The sequence below is a fragment of the Procambarus clarkii genome, chromosome 86 (genome assembly GCF_040958095.1).
Source record: "Procambarus clarkii isolate CNS0578487 chromosome 86, FALCON_Pclarkii_2.0, whole genome shotgun sequence".
NCBI lineage: Eukaryota > Metazoa > Arthropoda > Malacostraca > Decapoda > Cambaridae > Procambarus > Procambarus clarkii.
Genome location: NC_091235.1, coordinates 16,688,932 through 16,714,600, shown reverse-complemented (window position 1 = coordinate 16,714,600; position 25,669 = coordinate 16,688,932). Strand labels below are relative to the sequence as shown.

Genomic DNA, 25,669 nt, shown 5'->3' with positions numbered 1-25,669 from the left:
TTTAATTGTTCTTATGGCACTTCGACTTTCTTCTACCTGTAGATTTCTCACCATATCTCTCCAGCTTCTTGTAATTGTATTGTGTAGAGGTTGAAACCAGTCCATCTATAATTATATATATATATATATATATATATATATATATATATATATATATATATATATATATATATATATATATATATATATATATATATATATATACCCCTAACTGGCAATTAGGCTGAAAACCTTAACTGCCTTCAAAGACTCCTTTAAACACCTAATCAACTGTGACAGCCTAAAATTAATCGATCTATACTTCTTGAAAAGGAGACCAGAGAGATGTTATATATATATATATATATATATATATATATATATATATATATATATATATATATATATATATATATATATATATATATATATATATATATATATGTCGTACCTAGTAGCCAGAACGCACTTCTCAGTCTACTATGCAAGGCCCGATTTGCCTAATAAGCCACGTTTTCCTGAATTAATATATTTTCTCTAATTTTTTTTCTTATGAAATGATAAAGCTACCCATTTCATTATGTATGAGGTCAATTTTTTTTTATTGGAGTTAAAATTAACGTAGATATATGACCGAACCTAACCAACCGTACCTAACCTAACCTAACCTATCTTTATAGGTTAGGTTAGGTTAGGTAGCTGAAAAAGTTAGGTTAGGTTAGGTTAGTTAGGTTAGGTAGTCAAAAAACAATTAATTCATGAAAACTTGGCTTATTAGGCAAATCGGGCCTTGCATAGTAGGCTGAGAAGTGCGTTCTGGCTATTAGGTACGACATATATATATATATATATATATATATATATATATATATATATATATATATATATATATATATATATATTAGTATATTTTGGTAGCAGTCTTTCCTGTAGACATATATTATTAAATATGACCGAAAAAGTAAAAGTACTTTTTCGGTCATATTTAATAATATATATATATATATATATATATATATATATATATATATATATATATATATATATATATATATATATATATATATATATATATATAACATCTCTCTGGTCTCCTTTTCAAGAAGTATAGATCGATTAGTTTTAGGCTGTCACAGTTGATTAGGTGTTTAAAGGAGTCTTTGAAGGCAGTTAAGGTTTTCAGCCTAATTGCCAGTTAGGGGTCTATCTTCTCCCTTGAAGAGGTGTGTGAGCAACCCATAAGGAATTAAACTACAATACCAGTGGTAACAGGTATCGCAATTAGTAGTAGCAGGTATTGTGATCAGCGGGTCCAGGTATCGTGCTTCGATTGTGAGGGATGATGAATGTTAGATATTGATTCATGCTTCAGAGGGATGATATATTGCTCTATTGTATTCATTGGCTTCCCCTATCGTAATCGCTTAAGTTGACTTCACACACACACACACACACACACACACACACACACACACACACACACACACACACACACATTCCTATCGATTCTATCCGGTACACATTTAAAAGCAGGACTATTAGTTAAGGCTCAATATATCTATAATATGTACGTTTATAAAATATTTTTCAAACAGTTTAATGGGACAAGAAATTGATCAAACTATTACCGTTCGCATGTAGCGTAACTGTATCTATTTGCTGTCCATTAAGGCCATTAATTTAGGAAAATGTCTCGTGTTGACAAGAAGGGCTTCCGCGACGCCATGACAGTTGCTAGTACGAACATCTACCGCTACGCGGCGTTGGTTTGAAAACTGGCTAGTAACAGTAACGGCCCAAGTGAATCTTTTGAAAAGAAACAGGTAATTGTTACTGTTGCAGTAACAGAGGAACCATGGAGTGGATTTCATGATATATTTCCAGCTAATAAATTACGCTGGTGTCAGTGGCGACAGAGGAAGAGACGAGAAAGCAAATTTGAATTTGAATGTGTTAGAGATATTTTTGCTTCCCTTCCGTTCTGTCTCTCTCTTTCCCGCTGTCCCACCCTCTCTCACTGCCTCCCTCTGTCCCTCTCTGTCTCTCTGCGTTCCTCTGTCCCTCACTGTCTCTCTGCCTTCTTCTGTACCTCCCTGAGTTACTCTCCCTCCCTCCGTATATTCCTTCCAGTACCTTAACGTTATTATTGGAACCATTAATCGTTAGGATTTACGAGAAGGAGCGCGCCAACAACAGTGGTGTCGCGCACTCAATGGAATTCAGATTGAAAAGTTCAATACAAAATGAATTGGACGTTTCAACATTCTGGCATCGATAAATTTGTACTATTCAGCTGTCCTTGATCGTATTGATACAAGAGGAAAGGCATTATGTTATACGATAAACCACAGCTAACGTAAACATGCCCCCATCAATAATGTTGTGAAGCTATAGACACGACGATGTGTTTACAGTGGCTCTCTGAAGGCTTGTCCCGGGGAAGGTAATTGAGTGTGAGACATAGTGTTCTGTTCTAGGATCAGCAGCGCAAACAGTAGGCAGGATCAGATCCTGTTTAACCAACAGAACCAGCGCCCATACATAGGCTGATAGGATGAACGACCCCAGCGGGTTTTCATCCTTTTGATGAGCGGTTTGTGTGTGTGTACTCACCTAATTGTACTCACTTAATTGTGCTTACGGGGGTTGAGCTTTGGCTCTTTGGTCCCGCCTCTCAACTGTCAATCAACTGGTGTACAGGTTCCTGAGCCTACTGGGCTCTATCATATCTACATTTGAAACTGTGTATGGAGTCAGCCTCCACCACATCACTTCTTAGTGCATTCCATTTATTAACTACTCTGACACTGAAAAAATTCTTTCTAACGTCTCTGTGGCTCATCTGGGTACTAAGCTTCCACCTGTGTCCCACCCGTGTGTGTGTTGTATATGCTGCTATGGCGGTGTGTTCACTCACAGGATGGGTGGCGCTGCCTGATAAACTCGCCCCTCGGGGCAAAATTTAAATGAATAGGCTGACGAGGTATTTTATCTGCGTGTAACCTAAGAGATAGCCTCTCAAAGTAGCAGTAGAAAACTAGACGTGACCCTACGTCGACAGGCCACCAACTCAAGATCAGAAATAAAAGAAACTCATACAAATTTTATTTCTGTTGAGTTGCATCAATTAACACTATTCTTAGATATTCTCCTTTTGTTTCCAGCTTGAATGGTGTGGCTCGCACGCGCCTTCCCTCCCGGGCCCGTCGTCTGCTGGGTTTCTTGTCACACAGAATCGAATTAGATAATAGTGCATTTGTACCAGTGGGGGAGCATTGCTCGCCTCTCTCGGCACCTCTACTGTCAATACTCTCCTAAATGCGCTCGCAGGGTCGAGTATCTGCTCTTAAGCCCCGCCTTTTGATCATTAGTACTACGGGCTCGCCATAGCCCGTGCTGCTTGGAACGATTTATTCCAAGTAGCGAATCTTAAACAACAACAACAACGATCATCAGTAATTCGATGCAATTACCCGTTTTTTTTTTACTCGATTTTTTTTATATTTATATTTAAAACTGGGAATCAAATTGGCTTGGACAACATCATCTGATGTTGTCGACGCCCAATTGGTAGGGGCCTATGAGTAATTAACGTGTAGTTAACTGTGCAGTTAACGTGCAGTTAACTTAACTCTGTGTGTCTCCTCTCGTCTAGACCAGTGTTGCAAATCAATTGCCGCAACAAATGATGATTAGCACAAACGGATTAAGAGCCTCTCCTACCACAGTAAGTACAACCACTTGTCTTGCATACTCATATGGGTGTTATTCCTGCCCCTGAAGATTGCAGAATATCCCAAAATAATCCACCTTGATCATTTAAGCAACGTTGCCTAAAACGTTTTAACCATAAACAAAACGTTTATGGTCAAAAACAAAAAACGTGTTGCACACGTCCACTCACACGACCAGATAGTTATTTAGTACCAGTGTCAACAAATAATTAATAATAAGAGTCCCTTCAGGACTCGCCAAATGATGTGCTACGGTAATATTCTTAACATTATTTTGATAGACAATTAATGATTATATATTGTTGATATTCAATTATTTGGTTTTGATAAGTTTTGTGATGTATTCCTCCATACTAAGTGTTGTTTCTGTGTATGTGTCCTTGATACTGTGTATTCATTCTGTGTATGTGTCCTTGATACTGTGTATTCATTCGGTGTATGTGTCCTTGATACTGTGTATTCATTCGGTGTATGTGTCCTTGATACTGTGTATTCATTCTGTGTATGTGTCCTTGATACTGTGTATTCATTCTGTGTATGTGTCCTTGATACTGTGTATTCATTCGGTGTATGTGTCCTTGATACTGTGTATTCATTCGGTGTATGTGTCCTTGATACTGTGTATTCATTCGGTGTATGTGTCCTTGATACTGTGTATTCATTCGGTGTATGGGTCCTTGATACTGTGTATTCATTCTGTGTATGTGTCCTTGATACTGTGTATTCATTCGGTGTATGTGTCCTTGATACTGTGTATTCATTCGGTGTATGTGTCCTTGATACTGTGTATTCATTCGGTGTATGTGTCCTTGATACTGTGTATTCATTCGGTGTATGTGTCCTTGATACTGTGTATTCATTCGGTGTATGCTTCATACTGGGTATTGAATGTATGCATCTTATATATTAAATGTTGTGCGTATACTTACCTAATTGTACGTGCGGGGGTTGAGCTTCGGCTCTTTGGTCCCCACCTCTCAACTGTCAATCAACTGTTGTTCAGGTTCCTGAGCCTATTGGGCTCTATTATATCTACATTTGAAACTGTGTAAGGCGTTTGCCTCCACTACTTCACTCATCAGTTTAATAAATTTATTTTTATCTAAACATAAAAACAAATACAGTATTTGTAATGTTTCATTTGAATATTCTGCCTACATATGTACCGTCATTTATATACACTCTAAATTCCTGTCTACACTGTTCCCGTCAGAATCTTGTACGTTGTGATCACGTCTCCTCTCACTCTTCTCTGACAGGGATTTGAAGTTTCATTAAATTAGTTTTTCTTCGTAAATCGTGCCTCTCAGATCTGAGTCTAGACTAGTGACATGTTTCTGAAATTTATCCAGCTTAGTTTTGTATCAGACAACATAAGGAGTTCTCGCTAGAGCTGCATATGTAATAATTGGTCTGACATACGTGAAACATGGTATACATGCGAGAATATGCAGAAACAAGCAGCAGCCAACCTGGTCAAAAAATCACTTAAATCTCCTAATTTATTTATGTTTTACTGATACAATCTTGGAAAACATTTGGAAAAAAAATAGGAAAGGTACAATTAATGTGTTTATCATCTTATAAATGATTTCAAACAATCTCAAATAAAGGACATTTAGAATTAAACACCAAATCCTCATCATCATCATCATCCTCGTCTTCATCATCATCATCCTCGTCATCTTCATCACCCAGCTCATCATAGTCACCATGAACCAGGTTTATCTTGCTAATTTTTAGGGCAGACAGCATGGGGACAGCACTCGGGGTGAGGTTTGGAGTTGTCAATCTCTGTGACATAACACGGAGGCGCCACAATTATCTTCCCACACCTGCCACGGTGAAGAAGGGACAGGAAGCACGTTAGAGTCAGATATGTAGATTTCAACACAGGAAACTGTAAAACAATTCAAGTCCTCTCTGTAGGTCTTGATAATATTGGCTGCCTCACCTCTACCTGTTGTCTGCTGCCTTAATTACCTGTTGCTTACCGCAACAGGTAAGAATTTTATAACAATTTTATATCGAGTGATCCTGCCCTTGCTCTAATTCTAAGTGTGAGAGAATGTGGAGGAGTGTGAACTAGCTGGAGGGAGTGCGTGGGAGTGTGAGTGAGAGAGTGATGGACATATGAAGATTAAGCCCTCCCATGAGACGTGACACGGTCAACACTCTCTGGGACCTGAGGTGTGAGTTACACGGATCAACTACAGATGGTATATAGTGAGCCTTACCTGGCCAATCAAAGATACAGCCCCGCTCCTGTGCCAGGTAAGTCCACGACGGGCTCACCATAGCCCGTGCTACTTGCCCCGCTCCTGTGCCAGGTAAGTCCACTACGGGCTCACCATAGCCCGTGCTACTTGCCCCGCTCCTGTGCCAGGTAAGTCCACGACGGGCTCACCATAGCCCGTGCTACTTGCCCCGCTCCTGTGCCAGGTAAGTCCACTACGGGCTCACCATAGCCCGTGCTACTTGCCCCGCTCCTGTGCCAGGTAAGTCCACGACGGGCTCACCATAGCCCGTGCTACTTGCCCCGCTCCTGTGCCAGGTAAGTCCACTACGGGCTCACCATAGCCCGTGCTACTTGCCCCGCTCCTGTGCCAGGTAAGTCCACTACGGGCTCACCATAGCCCGTGCTACTTGCCCCGCTCCTGTGCCAGGTAAGTCCACTACGGGCTCACCATAGCCCGTGCTACTTGCCCCGCTCCTGTGCCAGGTAAGTCCACTACGGGCTCACCATAGCCCGTGCTACTTGCCCCGCTCCTGTGCCAGGTAAGTCCACTACGGGCTCACCATAGCCCGTGCTACTTGCCCCGCTCCTGTGCCAGGTAAGTCCACTACGGGCTCACCATAGCCCGTGCTACTTGCGCCGCTCCTGTGCCAGGTAAGTCCACTACGGGCTCACCATAGCCCGTGCTACTTGCCCCGCTCCTGTGCCAGGTAAGTCCACGATGGGCTCACCATAGCCCGTGCTACTTGCCCCGCTCCTGTGCCAGGTAAGTCCACTACGGGCTCACCATAGCCCGTGCTACTTGCCCCGCTCCTGTGCCAGGTAAGTCCACTACGGGCTCACCATAGCCCGTGCTACTTGCCCCGCTCCTGTGCCAGGTAAGTCCACTACGGGCTCACCTTAGCCCGTGCTACTTGCGCCGCTCCTGTGCCAGGTAAGTCCACTACGGGCTCACCATAGCCCGTGCTACTTGCCCCGCTCCTGTGCCAGGTAAGTCCACTACGGGCTCACCATAGCCCGTGCTACTTGCCCCCGCTCCTGTGCCAGGTAAGTCCACGACGGGCTCACCATAGCCCGTGCTACTTGCCCCGCTCCTGTGCCAGTCCACTACGGGCTCACCATAGCCCGTGCTACTTGCCCCGCTCCTGTGCCAGTCCACTACGGGCTCACCATAGCCTGTGCTACTTGCCCCGCTCCTGTGCCAGTCCACGACGGGCTCACCATAGCCCGTGCTACTTGCAACTGTTTGTTCCAAGTAGCTGAATCTAAAACAAGAACAACTTACGAGTAATAACTGACTGTGGCGTCCCCTGGTGGGCCATGGCACCTTGCTGTGGCGCAGCCTGGTCCCTGCCACTCGGTGCCAAATGGCACGCTCACCAGGCAGTGGTCCGGGTTGTCTGCAATGACAAACACCAAGCTGATGAGGTGAAGGAATGAGATAAAGGAAGAAGATGAGGTGCAGGAAGGATTGTAAGGAGTAATGCTTGAGGTGAAAGAATGTGAAGAATGTGAAGCATTATTAACACGATCGACTTGAGAATGGTCCAGGACGGACCGAAACGTCGTCGTCCCTTCACCTTCTAGTGTGTGGTCTGGTCAACATACTTCAGCCACGTTATTGTGACTCCTCGCCTGCATAATTAACACGAGTGTTGGCTGGCAAAAGCTGGACATTCCATATTCAAACATTCTTTCCTATCTCAGGAGTTTTCCCAAATTTATTCATTTTGATTTTTTGGGGGAATAATTAATATGTAATTCCTAAAACAACTTAGAGGAATTATTAGCTGCCTAAACAAACATATTTTAAGAGTACTTTCAAGCATTTTGTTCTCAACAAACACGCGAGATAATGTTTAAGATAATCGCCAAATCTGGGCACACACTTTCTAAATGGTTCGCCACTCCTGCTATATAGTACCTGGAGAACCTGCAGAAATGGTGTGAAAAATGGCTACTCGACTTCAACCCAAGTAAATGTAAAGATATTACAGTGGGGGGGGGGAAGGATCGGAACATGACAAGGCTCCTGAATTAGAAAAGGGAAATAATATTGTAAAAGACATTGTGTAAAACATGCAAGTAATGTTTATTTATTAATTTAATGTTTTTAATAATTAGGGTTGTTCCCCAACCCTAATTATATTAGGGTTGGGGAACCAAGCATGACTCACTTGGTTCCCTAAACTAGCAATAACAGGTGTGGGACACACTTGTCATTACTAGTTTAGGGTGAGAATTGGCCAGGTATACAAAATATCCTAGATTGAACCAAATCTCCTGACCAATCAGAGGCCTTTAGAAAGCTTGGCGAATTAGGGTACACCATCTGTGAGTGTGAGCCAATGAGAGGGGGGTGTCACCAGGGGTGTGGGAGTGGTAGTAGCCAATCAGGATAAGTATTGCCCACCTGAGGCTCGTCTGTGGAGGCTCCCAGGTGTCGTCACAGTTAAGTTTAACTTTAATTCATTGACAGGAAAAAATACTCATTGAACATTGAACAAAAATAGACCCCCACCCCCTCCCCCCTCCTCACAGCTCTCTCCCTCACTGGCAACATTTAAGAGTTCATCATTCTTGTGAGGTGATACGGGCTGGTTTTCTACGTTGTATAGGAATCAAACGAGAGGATGGCTAGACGATTCGGGGATGGTTAATGGAGTTTGGGGGATTGTTAGACTAGTTCCCCCACCATCGGGAACTGCCATCAATGGTTTTTGAGACACAGATGATGTAATAATGACTTACTTGGGTCTTGAGCATGCTCATGCCATACGTCAGCCATGACGAGGGAGAGGCAGGCGGCCAGCACCGCCACGCGTAAGAGATGACCCATGTCCTTCACCACCGAACTATCCTCTTAGCTCAAGATCACGTTCTTGACCTCAACTGTCTCAAGCTCTCCCTGGTAGTCGGGGGCAGGAACGGGTGACTCTCAGTAGCAGGGTTCCCTCTGACCTTGGTGCAGACAGCAGCTAGCTGACCTCAGCGCCGGCAAAGGATGCTAGCAAGAGTTAAGACGATCTTCTAATGCACATTCTTGCGCGTGCCAGGCTTATAAGAACGCCAGATTAAGATGACGTCAGAAAATGAAGAGATGCCAATTGGTTTTTTTATTTTCGTAGTTATTATCTCGCCAGGAAGTGGCGCCAGGCTCCACCAGCTGGCGCCGGGGCTGTGCCAGACACCACACCAGTCTGCTCCAACTATAGATTATAGATGAATGATTTAGACGAAACAAAAAGATCGCTAAATGACTGGCACACTTCCGAACTGTGGAAATCTCATCTCTGTTATCAGTCCTGGAGACCATTTCTCGGAGCCAGCACTGGGACCACGTCTCTACCCCTGGTATCATACGCCTGGTATCATACAGCTCTCCTCCATACCAAACATGGTATGAGATCGCTAGAGGTGTTGACGGAGGGCCACGCAGCTGCGTGACCGGATGCACCCGCTGGTGAGACAGAGCTCACGAACGCCTCCCCGTCTTATCAGCCATTTGTCTTACTTTGCATTTGCTTGAGTTTAACTCTAGCAGCCACTTGTTGGATTTTTTTTTTCAGACTGTCCAGGTTATACTGCAGTCTTTTGCAGTCTTCGATTGTATATATTGGTCTCTTAATTTATATATTAATAAACAGTTAGCGGAAGGAGCCTCTTCTCGAAGGAAAATAAATCACATATACATGTCAGTTAAGATATGTCATAATACTGAGCCCTGTTCAACAGGTAATATATTCTTTCACTGTGACTCTTTGGCTTCTGTTGCTTAGGTACTCCCTCACCAACTAGAGCACCTTGCCTGTTTCTCCAGTTTGTGCAATAGTCTCATGTGAGGCAATGGATGAGTGTGTGTATACTCACCTAGATGCACTTGAAGGGTCGTGCCTCAGCTCCTAGTTCTCGCCACATGAAACACTAGCAGTTTAAACTAACAATTTAGTCTCAGTTATATAATAAGCTAATAAAAGAACAATTAGGTTACAAACTCACAGATCATCACCATTGTTAACTCGACGTGTGAGCCATAATCTAGTCTCTGATAATAATCAACATTGGTATCAATTAAATACACACATTCGCATATTAAAAACAAATCATTATCACTCAGTTAATGTGTCAATAAAATGAGTACCAATGGAATGGTATTCATTGTTATCAATGGTATGATAATGGTATTCAATGGAATTATCAGGGGAACGCGGCAAGCCATTACGACTATATAGCACTGGAAAGGGATCAGGATAAAGATTTGGGATGGGACGGGGGGAAAGGAATGGTGCCCAACCACTTGGACGGTCGGGGATTGAACGCCGACCTGCATGAAGCGAGACCGGACGTTCACCGGCTTGAATATCCACCAGCTGGTGTATATTTTTGGGATTTGGGATATCCCAAGATAAGGGATTTGCACCCCTTATCGTAGGAACGTGCCTTGTTACATATCTTTTAAGTCTTTTCTAGTTTTGTTTGATGTTTCTTTAGATGGGGGGTTCCATGCCGGGGCAGCATACTCGAGCATGAGATCTTTAGATGGGGGGTTCCATGCCGGGGCAGCATACTCGAGCATGAGATCTTTAGATGGGGGGTTCCATGCTGGGGCAGCATACTCGAGCATGAGATCTTTAGATGGGGGGTTCCATGCCGGGGCAGCATACTCGAGCATGAGATCTTTAGATGGGGGGTTCCATGCTGGGGCAGCATACTCGAGCATGAGATCTTTAGATGGGGGGTTCCATGCCGGGGCAGCATACTGAAGCATGAGATCTTTAGAGGGGGGGTTCCATGCCGGGGCAGCATACTCAAGCATGAGATCTTTAGATGGGGGTTCCATGCCGGGGCAGCATACTCAAGCATGAGATCTTTAGATGGGGGGTTCCATGCCGGGGCAGCATACTCAAGCATGAGATCTTTAGATGGGGGGTTCCATGCCGGGGCAGCATACTCAAGCATGAGATCTTTAGATGGGGGTTCCATGCCGGGACAGCATACTCAAGCATGAGATCTTTAGATGGGGGGTTCCATGCCGGGGCAGCATACTCAAGCATGAGATCTTTAGATGGGGGTTCCATGCCGGGGCAGCATACTCAAGCATGAGATCTTTAGATGGGGGGTTCCATGCCGGGGCAGCATACTCAAGCATGAGATCTTTAGATGGGGGGTTCCATGCCGGGGCAGCATACTCAAGCATGAGATCTTTAGATGGGGGGTTCCATGCCGGGGCAGCATACTCGAGCATGAGATCTTTAGATGGGGGGTTCCATGCCGGGGCAGCATACTCGAGCATGAGATCTTTAGATGGGGGGTTCCATGCCGGGGCAGCATACTCAAGCATGAGATCTTTAGATGGGGGGTTCCATGCCGGGGCAGCATACTCAAGCATGAGATCTTTAGATGGGGGGTTCCATGCCTGGGCAGCATACTCAAGCATGAGATCTTTAGATGGGGGGTTCCATGCCGGGGCAGCATACTCAAGCATGAGATCTTTAGATGGGGGGTTCCATGCCGGGGCAGCATACTCAAGCATGAGATCTTTAGATGGGGGGTTCCATGCCGGGGCAGCATACTCAAGCATGAGATCTTTAGATGGGGGGTTCCATGCCGGGGCAGCATACTCAAGCATGAGATCTTTAGATGGGGGGTTCCATGCCGGGGCAGCATACTCAAGCATGAGATCTTTAGATGGGGGGTTCCATGCCGGGGCAGCATACTCAAGCATGAGATCTTTAGATGGGGGGTTCCATGCCGGGGCAGCATACTCAAGCATGAGATCTTTAGATGGGGGGTTCCATGCCGGGGCAGCATACTCGAGCATGAGATCTTTAGATGGGGGTTCCATGCCGGGGCAGCATACTCAAGCATGAGATCTTTAGATGGGGGGTTCCATGCCGGGGCAGCATACTCGAGCATGAGATCTCATAGGCTGTATAAAGAGTTTGGACAAAACTCCTGCGTCCGTGTTTGTATGTTGTGTATGCTGTATGTGTGTGTGTGTGTACTCACCTAGTTGTACTCACCTAGTTCTGTTTGAGCTCTGGCTCTTTGGTCCCGCCTCTCAACCGTCAATCAACAGGTGTACAGATTCCTGAGCCTTATCGGGCTCTATCATATCTACACTTGAAACTGTGTATGGAGTCAGCCTCCACCACATCTCTTCCTAATGCATTCCATTTGTCAATCACTCTGACACTAAAACAGTTCTTTCTAATATCTCTGTGGCTCATTTGGGCACTCAGTTTCCACCTGTGTCCCCTTGTACGTGTTCCCCTTGTGTTAAATAGACTGTCTTTATCTACCCTATCAATTCCCTTCAGAATCTTGAATGTGGTGATCATGTCCCCCCTAACTCTTCTGTCTTCCAGCGAAGTGAGGTTTAATTCCCGTAGTCTCTCCTCGTAGTTCATACCTCTCAGCTCGGGTACTAGTCTGGTGGCAAACCTTTGAACCTTTTCCAGTTTAGTCTTATCCTTGACTAGATATGGACTCCATGCTGGGGCTGCATACTCCAGGATTGGCCTGACATATGTGGTATACAAAGATCTGAATGATTCTTTACACAAGTTTCTGAATGCCGTTCGTATGTTGGCCAGCCTGGCATATGCCGCTGATGTTATCCGCTTGATATGTGCTGCAGGAGACAGGTCTGGCGTGATATCAACCCCCAAGTCTTTTTCCTTCTCTGACTCCTGAAGAATTTCCTCTCCCAGATGATACCTTGTATCTGGCCTCCTGCTCCCTACACCTATCTTCATTACATTACATTTGGTTGGGTTAAACTCTAACAACCATTTGTTCGACCATTCCTTCAGCTTGTCTAGGTCTTCTTGAAGCCTCAAACAGTCCTCTTCTGTTTTAATCCTTCTCATAATTTTAGCATCGTCTGCAAACATTGAGAGAAATGAATCGATACCCTCCGGGAGATCATTTACATATATCAGAAACAAGATAGGACCGGATATCAGAAAACAGATAGGACCTGTTCCGTCCGAGGGCGGACGGAATCTTTTAGCGAGTTTCCAAGACTGTTATTAAGGAGCTCATGTGCCGTCTTGACTATATACTTTAGGAAAGTAACAAATCACTCAGACTCCACCTCACGCAAAATACCGTTTTACGACCCATCTTTGTGAGGTATATTTCTAGGTGCGTGTGCACGTGCGTGTGTGTGCACGTGCGCGTGTGTGCACGCTGGCTGATGTGAGCGAGATCCCGTAATACAATGCCCGTCGACTCTCGCTAATTTGTGCCACATCTGCACTTAATAAAAAATGTATAATGTTATTGGAGTCTTTCTCCCCTTCAAACTCATTTCCCGTAACTCGACAACTCTCTTGTGGTAATGAGGTACTTTCTCACATCTAGTATGCCTCGAGTAGGACCTCCAGTCTGTGATGGCCTCGAGTTCAACCATTGCTAATGCTGAACCGTCCTATATATGATCATTTTGTATATTTCTTGTTCACTCCTAGTGAAACCTCACTAGCAGAGACCTCACTAGTTCTAGAACTAGGCAGTATTAGTGTACCTGCTGCTAGTTGACAGTTTAGGGTGTAAAGTCAAGTACATTTGGCAGGCGAGGAGTCACAATAACGTGGCTGAAGTATGTTGACCAGACCACGCATTAGAAAGTGAAGGGACGACGACGTTTCGGGCCGTCCTGGACCCATTCTCAAGTCGATTGTGACCGAAACGTCGTCGTCTCTTCACTTTCTAGTGTGTGGTTTGGTCAACAAGTACATTTTCTTTTACTTTATTGTGTATATTTATACACACAGCTGAATTGGCTTTAGGTCTATACTAATTGGCTTTAGGTCTATACTAATCATTACTCCAAGATCCAAAACAATTCCGAATGACTATGGCCCTGATTGTTCTATATACTGTGTCCTGTATGATGTATAATTTATCCAGTGTTGCTCAGCCAGTGTATATGTTGTATGCCATACGCGAGGAAGATACGATTATACGATAGTGTGCTTCCTTAATCTTCTCTCAGCACGCGAGTATATCAGGTATGTCGTGTGGCCTTCAGTATACCATCTCATACTCAGGTCATACTCCTGTATCCTGAGACGAGGTTACGAGATCACAGTCACATATACCAATACCAAGAGTACCTATAAGAGTACCTATGGACCAGGAACGGACACCTGGAGTCTCCAGGCCGCCAGAAGGCGCCAAAAAGAGTCCTGGGGTGACAAGACCTGATAAAAACTGGACCAGCGCCCTGCCTGAATTCTCAAGAACTTCCTAAAAAGGAAGAGACAGAGATCTCATAGATAAACCTCAAAAGGAAATGTGTACAGTGAAAGCCGTCACCTTGATATAGGCAGAGGGACGGCATAGTGTTCCTTCTTGTAAGAACTCGCTTCGATGATATTAGAACTCTATGTTCTAATGATACAGGAGTATGTATCAGGATACAGGAGCTTCAGGATACAGGAGTATCAGGATACAGGAGTATGGCCTGAGAACTCTAATGTTCTAATATCATCGAGAGCGTCACAGGGGTTGGGGTCCTTGGGCCAGATTCACGAAAGAACTTACGCAAGCACTTACGGACCTGTACATCTTTTCTCAATCTTTGGCGGCTTTGTTTCCAATTATTAAACAGCTAATGAGCTCCGAAGCACTAGAAAGCTGTTTATAACAATAACAACAGTTGAATGGGAAGTTTTCATGCTTGTAAACTGTTTAATAAATGTAACCAAAGCCGTCAAAGATTGAGGAAAGATGTACACGTTCGTAAGTGCTTGCGTAAGTTCTTTCGTGAATCTGGCCCCTGGTCTTCGTCAGAAACTGAGCTATATGTGGTCTGAGGTGGAGTCGAACCTGTGTATTGGAAGGTTTCTGATCTCTCGACGTATCTTGACCTCAGGCACGGCTCTTCCATGCGGCCGCCGACCCCCCAATGGCACATTCATGAATTTTGACGTACTTTGGTGCTCAAAATCGGCATTTCATATATCAATTCATATTAATATGTATTAGATTTTTTGTGTATAATCAGGCGATGGTTAGGTCAATACGTCAAAATGCGACGTTCTACTAGGCGGAATGGTTGTGTAGGCAGTACTAAAACGTTATTAACTTTATTAACAATTCGTACATCTAATTGACCTGAACAAGGCAGCCTACGGTTGTTATCTGTGATGGAGGCTAAGAAGGGGGGGGGGGGGGGTGTGGCTGGGGGGGGGGAAGCCAAGATTGTTGGTCTACAAGAACCCAACATGGAGCATGTTGGTCTACAAGAACCCAACATGGAGCATGTTGGTCTACAAGAACCCAACATAGAGCATGTTGGTCTACAAGAACCCAACATGGAGCATGTTGGTCTACAAGAACCCAACATAGAGCATGTTGGTCTACAAGAACCCAACATGGAGCATGTTGGTCTACAAGAACCCAACATAGAGAATGTTGGTCTACAAGAACCCAACATAGAGCATGTTGGTCTACAAGAACCCAACATGGAGCATGTTGGTCTACAAGAACCCAACATAGAGCATGTTGGTCTACAAGAACCCAACATGGAGCATGTTGGTCTACAAGAACCCAACATAGAGCATGTTGGTCTACAAGAACCCAACATAGAGCATGTTGGTCTACAAGAACCCAACATAGAGCATGTTGGTCTACAAGAACCCAACATGGAGCATGTTGGTCTACAAGAACCCAACATGGAGCATGTTGGTCTACAAGAACCCAACATGGAGCATGTTGGTCTACAAGAACCCAACATGGAGCATGTTGGTCTACAAGACACAGAGAAGGAATAGCGTGATCTGTCTCGTCTCTATCAACACACCATCAAAGGAGATCGACACTCTCCAATCCTCTGTTTTTTACCGTCGAAAAAGGTAGAAATGTACTTTTTTTTAACAAATTCTCTTGAATTATTTCGCACACAATTCCCTATAAAACTAGTAAACCACGCTACAAAACAATCCAATACACCAGAAATTCATAGCAAAGCCTAAGTAGTCCCAACGTATGCATGTTGTTGTTTAAGATTCGCTAGGAACAAAAAGTTGCAAGTAGCACGGGCTATGGTGAGCCCGTAGTGGACTTACCTGGCACAGGAGCGGGGCAAGTAGCACGGGGTATGGTGAGCCCGTAGTAGACTTACTTGGCACAGGAGCGGGGCAAGTAGCATGGGCTATAGTGAGCCCGTAGTGGACTTACCTGGCACAGGAGCGGGGCAAGTAGCACGGGCTATGGTGAGCCCGTAGTGGACTTACCTGGCACAGGAACGGGACAAGTAGCACGGGCTATGGCGAGCCCGTAGTAGACTTACCTGGCACAGGAGCGGGGCAAGTAGCACGGGCTATGGTGAGCCCGTCGTGGACTGGCACAGGAGCGGGGCAAGTAGCACGGGCTATGGTGAGCCCGTAGTGGACTTACCTGGCACAGGAACGGGGCAAGTAGCATGGGCTATAGTGAGCCGGTAGTGGACTTACCTGGCACAGGAACGGGACAAGTAGCACGGACTATGGCGAGCCCGTAGTAGACTTACCTGGCACAGAAGCGGTGCTGTAACTGTGAGCGTATGCCTTCAATCCCACCAGAGAAGGCGTCTTGAAGACAGATTTCTTCACAGTCTTCTCACAAGTTTATTTGATATAACGCCGGAGATAAGTAGGTAGAACGGCGCGGAAATATACACAGTGGCTAAAATGAAGGTGAAAATAACCCGTCGTTTCGAACCGAAACCTTAGCGATAAGATCTGTGGCGGCGGGCGTAAGCGGCGTGGACCGCTGTGGTAATTCCCAGATGGGGAGGCTAGAGGTTTGACGCCTCGGCCCGCCAAGACGGGGCCCTCAACCTCAACTTTATCGATTGGCCACGGGCACAGCATCGTGGGTCCCGCACGCACACGCTCGGCATCGCCTCCCCCGACACGCATACAGCCGGCGTCTGCTTCCCCGACACGCATACAGCCGGCGTCTGCTTCCCCGACACGCACACGGCCGGCGTCTGCTTTCCCGACACGCACACGGCTGGCGTCTGCTTCTTCGACACGCACACGGCCGGCGTCTGCTTCCCCGACACGCACACAGCCGGCGTCTGCTTCCCCGACACGCACACGGCCGGCGTCTGCTTCCCCGACACGCACACGGCCGGCGTCTGCTTCCCCGACACGCACACGGCCGGCGTCTGCTTCCCCGACACGCACACGGCCGGCGTCTGCTTCCCCGACACGCACACGGCCGGCGTCTGCTTCCCCGACACGCACACGGCCGGCGTCTGCTTCCCCGACACGCACACGGCCGTCATTGGCTCCACGAAAACGAACACAGCGTGTGCTGGAAGCAACCATCTGGAGAAAGCACCAAGCCATTATGACTATACAGCACGTGGAAGGGGTCAGGATAAGGATTTGGGATGGGATGGAGGGAAGGAATGGTGCCCAACCACTTGTGGACGGTCGGGGGATTGAACGGCGACCTGCATGAAGCGAGACCGTCGCTATACCTTCTAGCCCAAGTGGTTAGGCTGTTGGAGGTGGGTGTGCTGGGACAGGTTCTAGGAAAATGGCTACGATGGAATGGGATGAGTGAGAAATGGATAACTAGAAAATGGATGGATGGATGATGGTCCGCTGGATGATGAATGCACAACCCGTTCTCCTAATAGCATTTTGACGTATACTCCACCTAAGGCACAAAAATCGTCGTACTAGAAAAAATGGAAGTGGCTCATGAAATTGACACAATGTCCCGTTTTCTGTTTTAGGTCCTCTGGTAGGTTAGGATAAGTAAGGGGGCACTTTAGTACGACAGTTTCTCGACGTTGGCAAACCTTAGGAGGACGGACTGGCAGTCAAGAGAGATGGGAGATGGACGTCTCTCAAATGGGCTACTACATGGGAGGGGGGAAGGGAGGGGGGTGCCTAGGTAATGGGGGCATATATTATCCTGTGGAATAGATTATCCTCAGTGATAAAACGGAAGAGGTGCATGGGAGGTAGATGCATGGGAAGTAGATGTATGGGAGGTAGATGTATGGGAGGTAGATGTATGGGAGGTAGATGCGTGGGAGAGGTTGAAGAATAAGAGCTGAAGGAGTACTAAAAAAAACAAAACACAATAGCGATTGACAGCCGTCCGCGTATGAGAGAAAATTCTGGCTCTCGTACTTTCTAGAATCTCCAGAGTGCTACTGTCTGCGGCCGGCCCTAGTTGCTAGTACTTACTAGGAACTTGGGACCTTAAGAAGCGCTGAGCTCCTCCAGCTCCACGTGAGCCCCACGCTAAGCTCTCCACCAATCGTAAGATCAACGCCAAGCTCTCCACCAATCGTAAGATCAACGCCAAGCTCTCCACCAATCGTAAGATCAACGGCAAGCTCACCACCAATCGTAAGATCAACGCCAAGCTCTCCACCAATCGTAAGATCAACGCCAAGCTCTCTACCAATCGTAAGATCAAGGCCAAGCTCTCCACCAATCGTAAGATCAACGGCAAGCTCTCCACCAATCGTAAGATCAACGCCAAGCTCTCCACCAATCGTAAGATCAACGCCAAGCTCTCCACCAATCGTAAGATCAACGGCAAGCTCTCCACCAATCGTAAGATCAACGCCAAGCTCTCCACCAATCGTAAGATCAACGCCAAGCTCTCCACCAATCGTAAGATCAACGCCAAGCTCTCCACCAATCGTAAGATCAACGCCAAGCTCTCCACCAATCGTAAGATCAACGCCAAGCTCACCACCAATCGTAAGATCAACGGCAAGCTCCACCAATCGTAAGATGAACGCCAAGCTCTCCACCAATCGTAAGATTAACATTCAAGATCAAGAAACAGTCAAGAATGACTGTTGAATGTCAAGAATGACAAAAGAACAAGAATGCAGTCTCCGTGGTGTAGTGGTAAGACACTCGCCTGGCGTTCCGCGAGCGCTATGTCATGGGTTCGTATCCTGGCCGGGGAGGATTTACTGGGCGCAATTCCTTAACTGTAGCCTCTGTTTAACGCAACAGTAAAATGTGTACTTGGATGAAAAAACGATTCTTCGCGGCAGGGGATCGTATTCCAGGGACCATAGGATTAAGGACTTGCCCGAAACGCTACGCGTACTAGTGGCTGTACAAGAATGTAACAACTCTTGTATATATCTCAAAAAAAAAAAAAAAAAAAAAAAAAAAAACAGATGGTGCTGGAAAGTTCCATAAGAAACAGAACTGGCACAAGAAACAAGCCTATTAGGCCGTTCGAGGTCTCACTAGGCTATAACTACTAAACGAGGCCCTGGATGCCACCCACAACAGTTGACTAACTCCCAGCATATACGTACAAACCTAAGCAACCCACCTAACTCCAACGCCGCCGATGCCGAGATAAACGTCAATATTTCGGTGGTTTAATTTTGACTAATACGTCATATTTTTGACGTATTAGACGAGAGGCCGGGTCAGACGTGACCTGCTAGGGTCCGACAGATAATACGTGATTAGTCAGGTGTGGAGGGATGCTGCATCCTGTGGCGCAGCATCTCCCTCGCCTCAAGGAGCGCTGGCGTAGATACCACGCTTCTGAGAAGCTTAAGGTGCCAACTTACATCATCTGGAGATCTGGCACTCGACATTGGATGTTCGACACTTGGCACTCGACATTTCACAAGCCGGAACTCGATCCTCGACAATTATATGGACTCCATGGTCGTTTGTCGTCGCCTCACACAGTTTAAGGTTCGATACTCGACACCTGACATGCTAATCGTTCCTGAGAATGCAAACATAAATAACATGGCTGATAAGACGGGGAGGCGTTCGTGAGCTCTCTCTTACCAGCGGGTGCATCCGGTCACGCAGCTGCGTGGCCCTCCGTCAACACCTCTAGCGATCTCATACCATGTTTGGTATGGAGGAGAGCTGTATGATACCAGGCGTATGATACCAGGGGTAGAGATGTGGTCCCAGTGCTGGCTCCGAGAAATGGTCTCCAGGACTGATAACAGAGATGAGATTTCCACAGTTCGGAAGTGTGCCAGTCATTTAGTGATCCTTTTGTTTCGTCTAAATCATTCATCTATAATCTATAGTTGGAGCAGACTGGTGTGGTGTCTGGCACAGCCCCGGCGCCAGCTGGTGGAGCCTGGCGCCACTTCCTGGCGAGATAATAACTACGAAAATAAAAAAACCAATTGGCATCTCTTCATTTTCTGACGTCATCTTAATCTGGCGTTCTTATAAGCCTGGCACGCGCAAGAATGTGCATTAGAAGATCGTCTTAACTCTTGCTAGCATCCTTTGCCGGCGCTGAGGTCAGCTAGCTGCTGTCAGCACCAAGGTCAGAGGGAACCCTGCTACTGAGAGTCACCCGTTCCTGCCCCCCGACTACCAGGGAGAGCTTGAGGCAGTTGAGGTCAAGGACGTGATCTTGAGCTAAGAGGATAGTTCGGTGGTGAAGGACATGGGTCATCTCTTACGCGTGGCGGTGCTGGCCACCTGCCTCTCCCTCGTCATGGCTGCCGTATCGGTTATGCGTGCTCAAGACCCAAGTAAGTCATTATTACATCACTTGTGTCTCAAAAACCATTGATGGCAGTTCCCGATGGCGGGGGAACTAGTCTAACAATCCCCCCAACTCCATTAACCGTCCCTGAATCGTCTAGCCATCCTCTCGTTTGATTCCTATACAACGTAGAAAGCCAGCCCGTATCACCTCAGAAGAATGATGAACTCTTAAATGTTGCCAGTGAGGGAGAGAGCTGTGAGGGGGGGGGGGGGGAGGGGGGGAAGGAGGGGGGGGGATTGGGGGGGAAGGGGGGGGGTGGGGGGGGAGGGGGGGTCTATTTTTGTTCAATGTTCAATGAGTATTTTTTCCTGTCAATGAATTAAAGTTAAACTTAACTGTGACGACACCAGGGAGCCTCCACAGACGAGCCTCAGGTGGGCAATACTTATCCTGATTGGCTACTACCACTCCCACACCCCTGGTGACACCCCCTCTCATTGGCTCACACTCACAGATGGTGTACCCTAATTCGCCAAGCTTTCTAAAGGCCTCTGATTGGTCAGGAGATTTGGTTCAATCTAGGATATTTTGTATACCTGGCCAATTCTCACCCTAAACTAGTAATGACAAGTGTGTCCCACACCTGTTATTGCTAGTTTAGGGAACCAAGTGAGTCATGCTTGGTTCCCCAACCCTTATATAATTAGGGTTGGGGAACAACCCTAATTATTAAAAACATTAAATTAATAAATAAACATTACTTGCATGTTTTGCACAATGTCTTTTACAATATTATTTCCCTTTTCTAATTCAGGAGCCTTGTCATGTTCCGATCCTTCCCCCCATACTGTAATATCTTTACATTTACTTGGGTTGAAGTCGAGTAGCCATTTTTCACACCATTTCTGCAGGTTCTCCAGGTACTATATAGCAGGAGTGGCGAACCATTTAGAAAGTGTGTGCCCAGATTTGGCGATTATCTTAAACATTATCTCGCGTGTTTGTTGAGAACAAAATGCTTGAAAGTTCTCTTAAAAGATGTTTGTTTAGGCAGCTAATAATTCCTCTAAGTTGTTTTAGGAATTACATATTAATTATTCCCCCAAAAAATCAAAATGAATAAATTTGGGAAAACTCCTGAGATAGGAAAGAATGTTTGAATATGGAATGTCCAGCTTTTGCCAGCCAACACTCGTGTTAATAATGCTTCACATTTTTCACATTCCTTCACCTCAAGCATTACTCCTTACAATCCTTCCTGCACCTCATCTTCTTCCTTTATCTCATTCCTTCACCTCATCAGCTTGGTGTTTGTCATTGCAGACAACCCGGACCACTGCTTGGTGAGCGTGCCATTTGGCACCAAGTGGCAGGCACCAGGCTGCGCCACAGCCACCTGCCATGGCCCACCAGGGGACGCCACAGTCAGTTATTACTCGTAAGTTGTTCTTGTTTTAGATTCAGCTACTAGGAACAAAAAGTTGCAAGTAGCACGGGCTATGGTGAGCCCGTCGTGGACTTACCTGGCACAGGAGCGGGGCAAGTAGCACGGGCTATGGTGAGCCCGTCGTGGACTTACCTGGCACAGGAGCGGGGCTGTACCTTTGATTGGCCAGGTAAGGCTCACTATATACCATCTGTAGTTGATCCGTGTAACTCACACCTCAGGTCCCAGAGAGTGTTGACCGTGTCACGTCTCATGGGAGGGCTTAATCTTCATATGTCCATCACTCTCTCACTCACACTACTTCGCACTCTCTCTCCCTCGTGATAATCACACTCTCCCTCACACTCCCACGCACTCCCTCCAGCTAGTTCACACTCCTCCACATTCTCTCACACTTAGAATTAGAGCAAGGGCAGGATCACTCGATATAATTTTTTTTTATAAAATTCTTACCTGTTGCGGTAAGCAACAGGTAATTAAGGCAGCAGACGACAGGTAATTAAGGCAGCAGACAACAGGTAAAACAGCAGACAACAGGTAAACAGCAGACAACAGGTAAAACAGCAGACAACAGGTAAAACAACATACAAGAAGAACAACAGGTAGAGGTGAGGCAGCCAATATTATCAAGACCTACAGAGAGGAGTTGAATTGTTTTACAGTTTCATGTGTTGAAATCTACATATCTGACTCTGACGTGCTTCCTGTCCCTTCTTCACCGTGGCAGGTGTGGGTCGATTGGTGTGGCGCCTCCGTGTTATCTCACAGAGATTGACGACTCCAAACCTCACCCCGAGTGCTGTCCGCATGCTGTCTGCCCTAAATATTTGCAAGATAAACGTGGTTAATTGTGACTATGATGAGCTGGGTGATGAAGACGAGGATGATGATGATGATGATGATGATGAGGATTTGGTGTTTAATTCTAAATGTCCTTTATTTGAGATTGTTTGAAATCATTTATAAGATGATAAACACATTAATTGTACCGTTCCTATTTTTTTTCCAAATGTTTTCCAAGACTGTATCAGTAAAACATAAATAAATGAGGAGATTTAAGTCATTTTTTTGACCAGGTTGGCTGCTGCTTGCTCCTGCATATTCTTGCGTGTATACCATGTTTCACGTATGTCAGACCAATTATTACATATGCAGCTCTAGCGAGAACTCCTTATGTTGTCTGATACAAAACTAAGCTGGATAAATTTCAGAAACATGTCACTAGTCTAGACTCAGATCTGAGAGGCACGATTTACGAAGAAAAACTAATTTAATGAAACTTCAAATCCCTGTCAGAGAAGAGTGAGAGGAGACGTGATCACAACGTACAAGATTCTGACGGGAACAGTGTAGACAGGAATTTAGAGTGTACATAAATGACGGTACATATGTAGGCAGAATATTCAAATGAAACATTACAAATACTGTATTTGTTTTTATGTTTAGATAAAAATAAATTTATTAAACTGATGAGTGAAGTAGTGGAGGCAAACGCCTTACACAGTTTCAAATGTAGATATAATAGAGCCCAATAGGCTCAGGAACCTGAACAATAGTTGATTGACAGTTGAGAGGTGGGGACCAAAGAGCCGAAGCTCAACCCCCCGCACGTACAATTAGGTAAGTATACGCACAACATTTAATATATAAGATGCATACATTCAATACCCAGTATGAAGCATACACCGAATGAATACACAGTATCAAGGACACATACACCGAATGAATACACAGTATCAAGGACACATACACCGAATGAATACACAGTATCAAGGACACATACACAGAAACAACACTTAGTATGGAGGAATACATCACAAAACTTATCAAAACCAAATAATTGAATATCAACAATATATAATCATTAATTGTCTATCAAAATAATGTTAAGAATATTACCGTAGCACATCATTTGGCGAGTCCTGAAGGGACTCTTATTATTAATTATTTGTTGACACTGGTACTAAATAACTATCTGGTCGTGTGAGTGGAAGTGTGCAACACGTTTTTTGTTTTTGACCATAAACGTTTTGTTTATGGTTAAAACGTTTTAGGCAACGTTGCTTAAATGATCAAGGTGGATTATTTTGGGATATTCTGCAATCTTCAGGGGCAGGAATAACACCCATATGAGTATGCAAGACAAGTGGTTGTACTTACTGTGGTAGGAGAGGCTCTTAATCCGTTTGTGCTAATCATCATTTGTTGCGGCAATTGATTTGCAACACTGGTCTAGACAAGAGGAGACACAGGATATATATATATATATATATATATATATATATATATATATATATATATATATATATATATATATGTCGTACCTAGTAGCCAGAATGCACTTCTCAGCCTACTATGCAAGGCCCGATTTGCCTAATAAGCCAAGTTTTCCTGAATTAATATATTTTCTCAAATTTTTTTTCTTATGAAATGATAAAGCTACCCATTTCATTATGTATGATGTCAATTTATTTTTATTGGAGTTAATATTAACGTAGATATATGACCGAACCTAACCAACCCTACCTAACGTAACCTAACCTATCTTTATAGGTTAGGTTAGGTTAGGTAGCCGAAAAAGTTAGGTTAGGTTAGGTTAGGTAGGTTAGGTAGTCGAAAAACAATTAATTCGTGAAAACTTGGCTTATTAGGCAAATTGAGCACTGAATAGTAGGCTGAGAAGTACGTTCTGGCTACTAGGTACGACATATATATATATATATATATATATATATATATATATATATATATATATATATATATATATATTCGAGCCTAACAGTGTCGAAAACCAGCATGTACCAGAACCGGGACCGAAGATCTGAAGCTCAACCCTCTCCAGGCACACGTAGGTGAGCACTCCCACAGACAGACAGACTGCGATAGCAGTTAATGATATATAGAGCCCATAGTGTGGGAGGAGGTTAATAAAAAATTATATATATATCTGCCTGGGACTATCCTTTTCACTCTCAGATTAATGGTGTCCGTCTAAGCACACCTTTGACAGTCAAATTGCCTCGTTAAGTGATTGTTTGTGCGTGCCACGAGGTCGTTAGCGAGCAATCATCATTTGCCGATGATGGAAGGGTCCAGGAGGAGGGGGGATTGGGGGAGTAAGGGTAGGGGGAAAGAAGGGAAGGGAGGGAGGGAGGGGAGTGTAGAGACTTAGTGGAGAAGGGAGGGAGTGGACGGGTTAAGGGGAAGGACAGAGGGGATAGAAGGTTGAGAAGGGATAGAAATAATTGAAAGAGTGTGACGAAGCAGATGGTGGTGATTGTGGTGGTGATTGTGGTGGTGTTAGTGGTGATACAGGTTGAGTTAGTGATGGTAATGGCTGTGATTGTCGTGTTGATTGGTGTGGTGGAGAGAGAGAGAGAGAGAGAGAGAGAGAGAGAGAGAGAGAGAGAGAGAGAGAGAGAGAGAGAGAGAGAGAGAGAGAGAGAGAGAGAGAGAGAGAGAGAGAGACAGACAGAGATACAGAGACGACAAATCAAGAGGCAAGTCATGTCAAACAACAAACAACAAAGACTTGAAAGTTACATCAATACCTGGCCTGTACTCTCTCTCCACAGTAGCAGGGGGGGGGGAGGGCCTCCGTCACACCTCTACCAGTGCTCACCACAACAACCTGCTCAAACTAATGCAACTTGCAATACGTTCCTTCACAGCTGTGAGAGAGGCTGGTCAATAAGAATACTTGGGGGTCAGGGGTTCAGGATTAATCGTAGTCACGTGTGATTAATCAGTTTTGTATTTGTAATCAAATATTATTGCTTGTGTAATTGACTGGATTGACGCACA

General features: G+C 45.2%; 5 protein-coding genes across 6 annotated transcripts; 3 read left to right on the top strand and 2 right to left on the bottom strand.

Annotated features, from left to right (window-relative positions):
* Positions 1-5,201: 5,201 nt before the first annotated feature.
* On the bottom strand, positions 5,202-8,986 carry LOC123767761 (U-scoloptoxin(16)-Er13a). The gene is made up of 3 exons (XM_045757781.2): positions 8,701-8,986; positions 7,235-7,349; positions 5,202-5,548 (listed from the first exon to the last, which is right to left on the bottom strand). The coding sequence occupies exons 1-3, from the start codon at positions 8,786-8,788 to the stop codon at positions 5,446-5,448; spliced, it is 306 nt and encodes a 101-aa protein (XP_045613737.1). The 5' UTR covers positions 8,789-8,986; the 3' UTR covers positions 5,202-5,445.
* A 6,199-nt stretch (positions 8,987-15,185) lies between these two features.
* Positions 15,186-15,734, top strand: LOC138358797 (phospholipid scramblase-like). The gene has a single exon (XM_069316971.1). The coding sequence runs from the start codon at positions 15,186-15,188 to the stop codon at positions 15,732-15,734; it is 549 nt and encodes a 182-aa protein (XP_069173072.1).
* Positions 15,735-16,738: 1,004 nt separating this feature from the next.
* On the bottom strand, positions 16,739-17,233 carry LOC138358796 (keratin-associated protein 4-3-like). Its single transcript, XM_069316970.1, has one exon. The coding sequence runs from the start codon at positions 17,231-17,233 to the stop codon at positions 16,739-16,741; it is 495 nt and encodes a 164-aa protein (XP_069173071.1).
* Positions 17,234-17,298: 65 nt separating this feature from the next.
* LOC138358789 (uncharacterized protein PF3D7_1409500-like) lies at positions 17,299-18,709 on the top strand. Its single transcript, XM_069316965.1, has 2 exons — positions 17,299-17,322; positions 18,233-18,709. Exons 1-2 carry the CDS (start codon positions 17,299-17,301, stop codon positions 18,707-18,709), a joined length of 501 nt encoding a protein of 166 aa, XP_069173066.1.
* Positions 18,710-20,174: 1,465 nt separating this feature from the next.
* On the top strand, positions 20,175-22,924 carry ssp7 (short spindle 7). Of its 2 annotated transcripts, XM_045757754.2 has the most exons (3): positions 20,175-20,461; positions 21,742-21,856; positions 22,593-22,924. In XM_045757754.2, the coding sequence occupies exons 1-3, from the start codon at positions 20,374-20,376 to the stop codon at positions 22,711-22,713; spliced, it is 324 nt and encodes a 107-aa protein (XP_045613710.1). In that variant the 5' UTR covers positions 20,175-20,373; the 3' UTR covers positions 22,714-22,924. The 2 variants fall into 2 exon arrangements, with proteins under 2 accessions (XP_045613710.1, XP_045613721.1); XM_045757765.2 differs by lacking the exon at positions 21,742-21,856.
* The last annotated feature ends 2,745 nt before the right edge of the window (positions 22,925-25,669 follow it).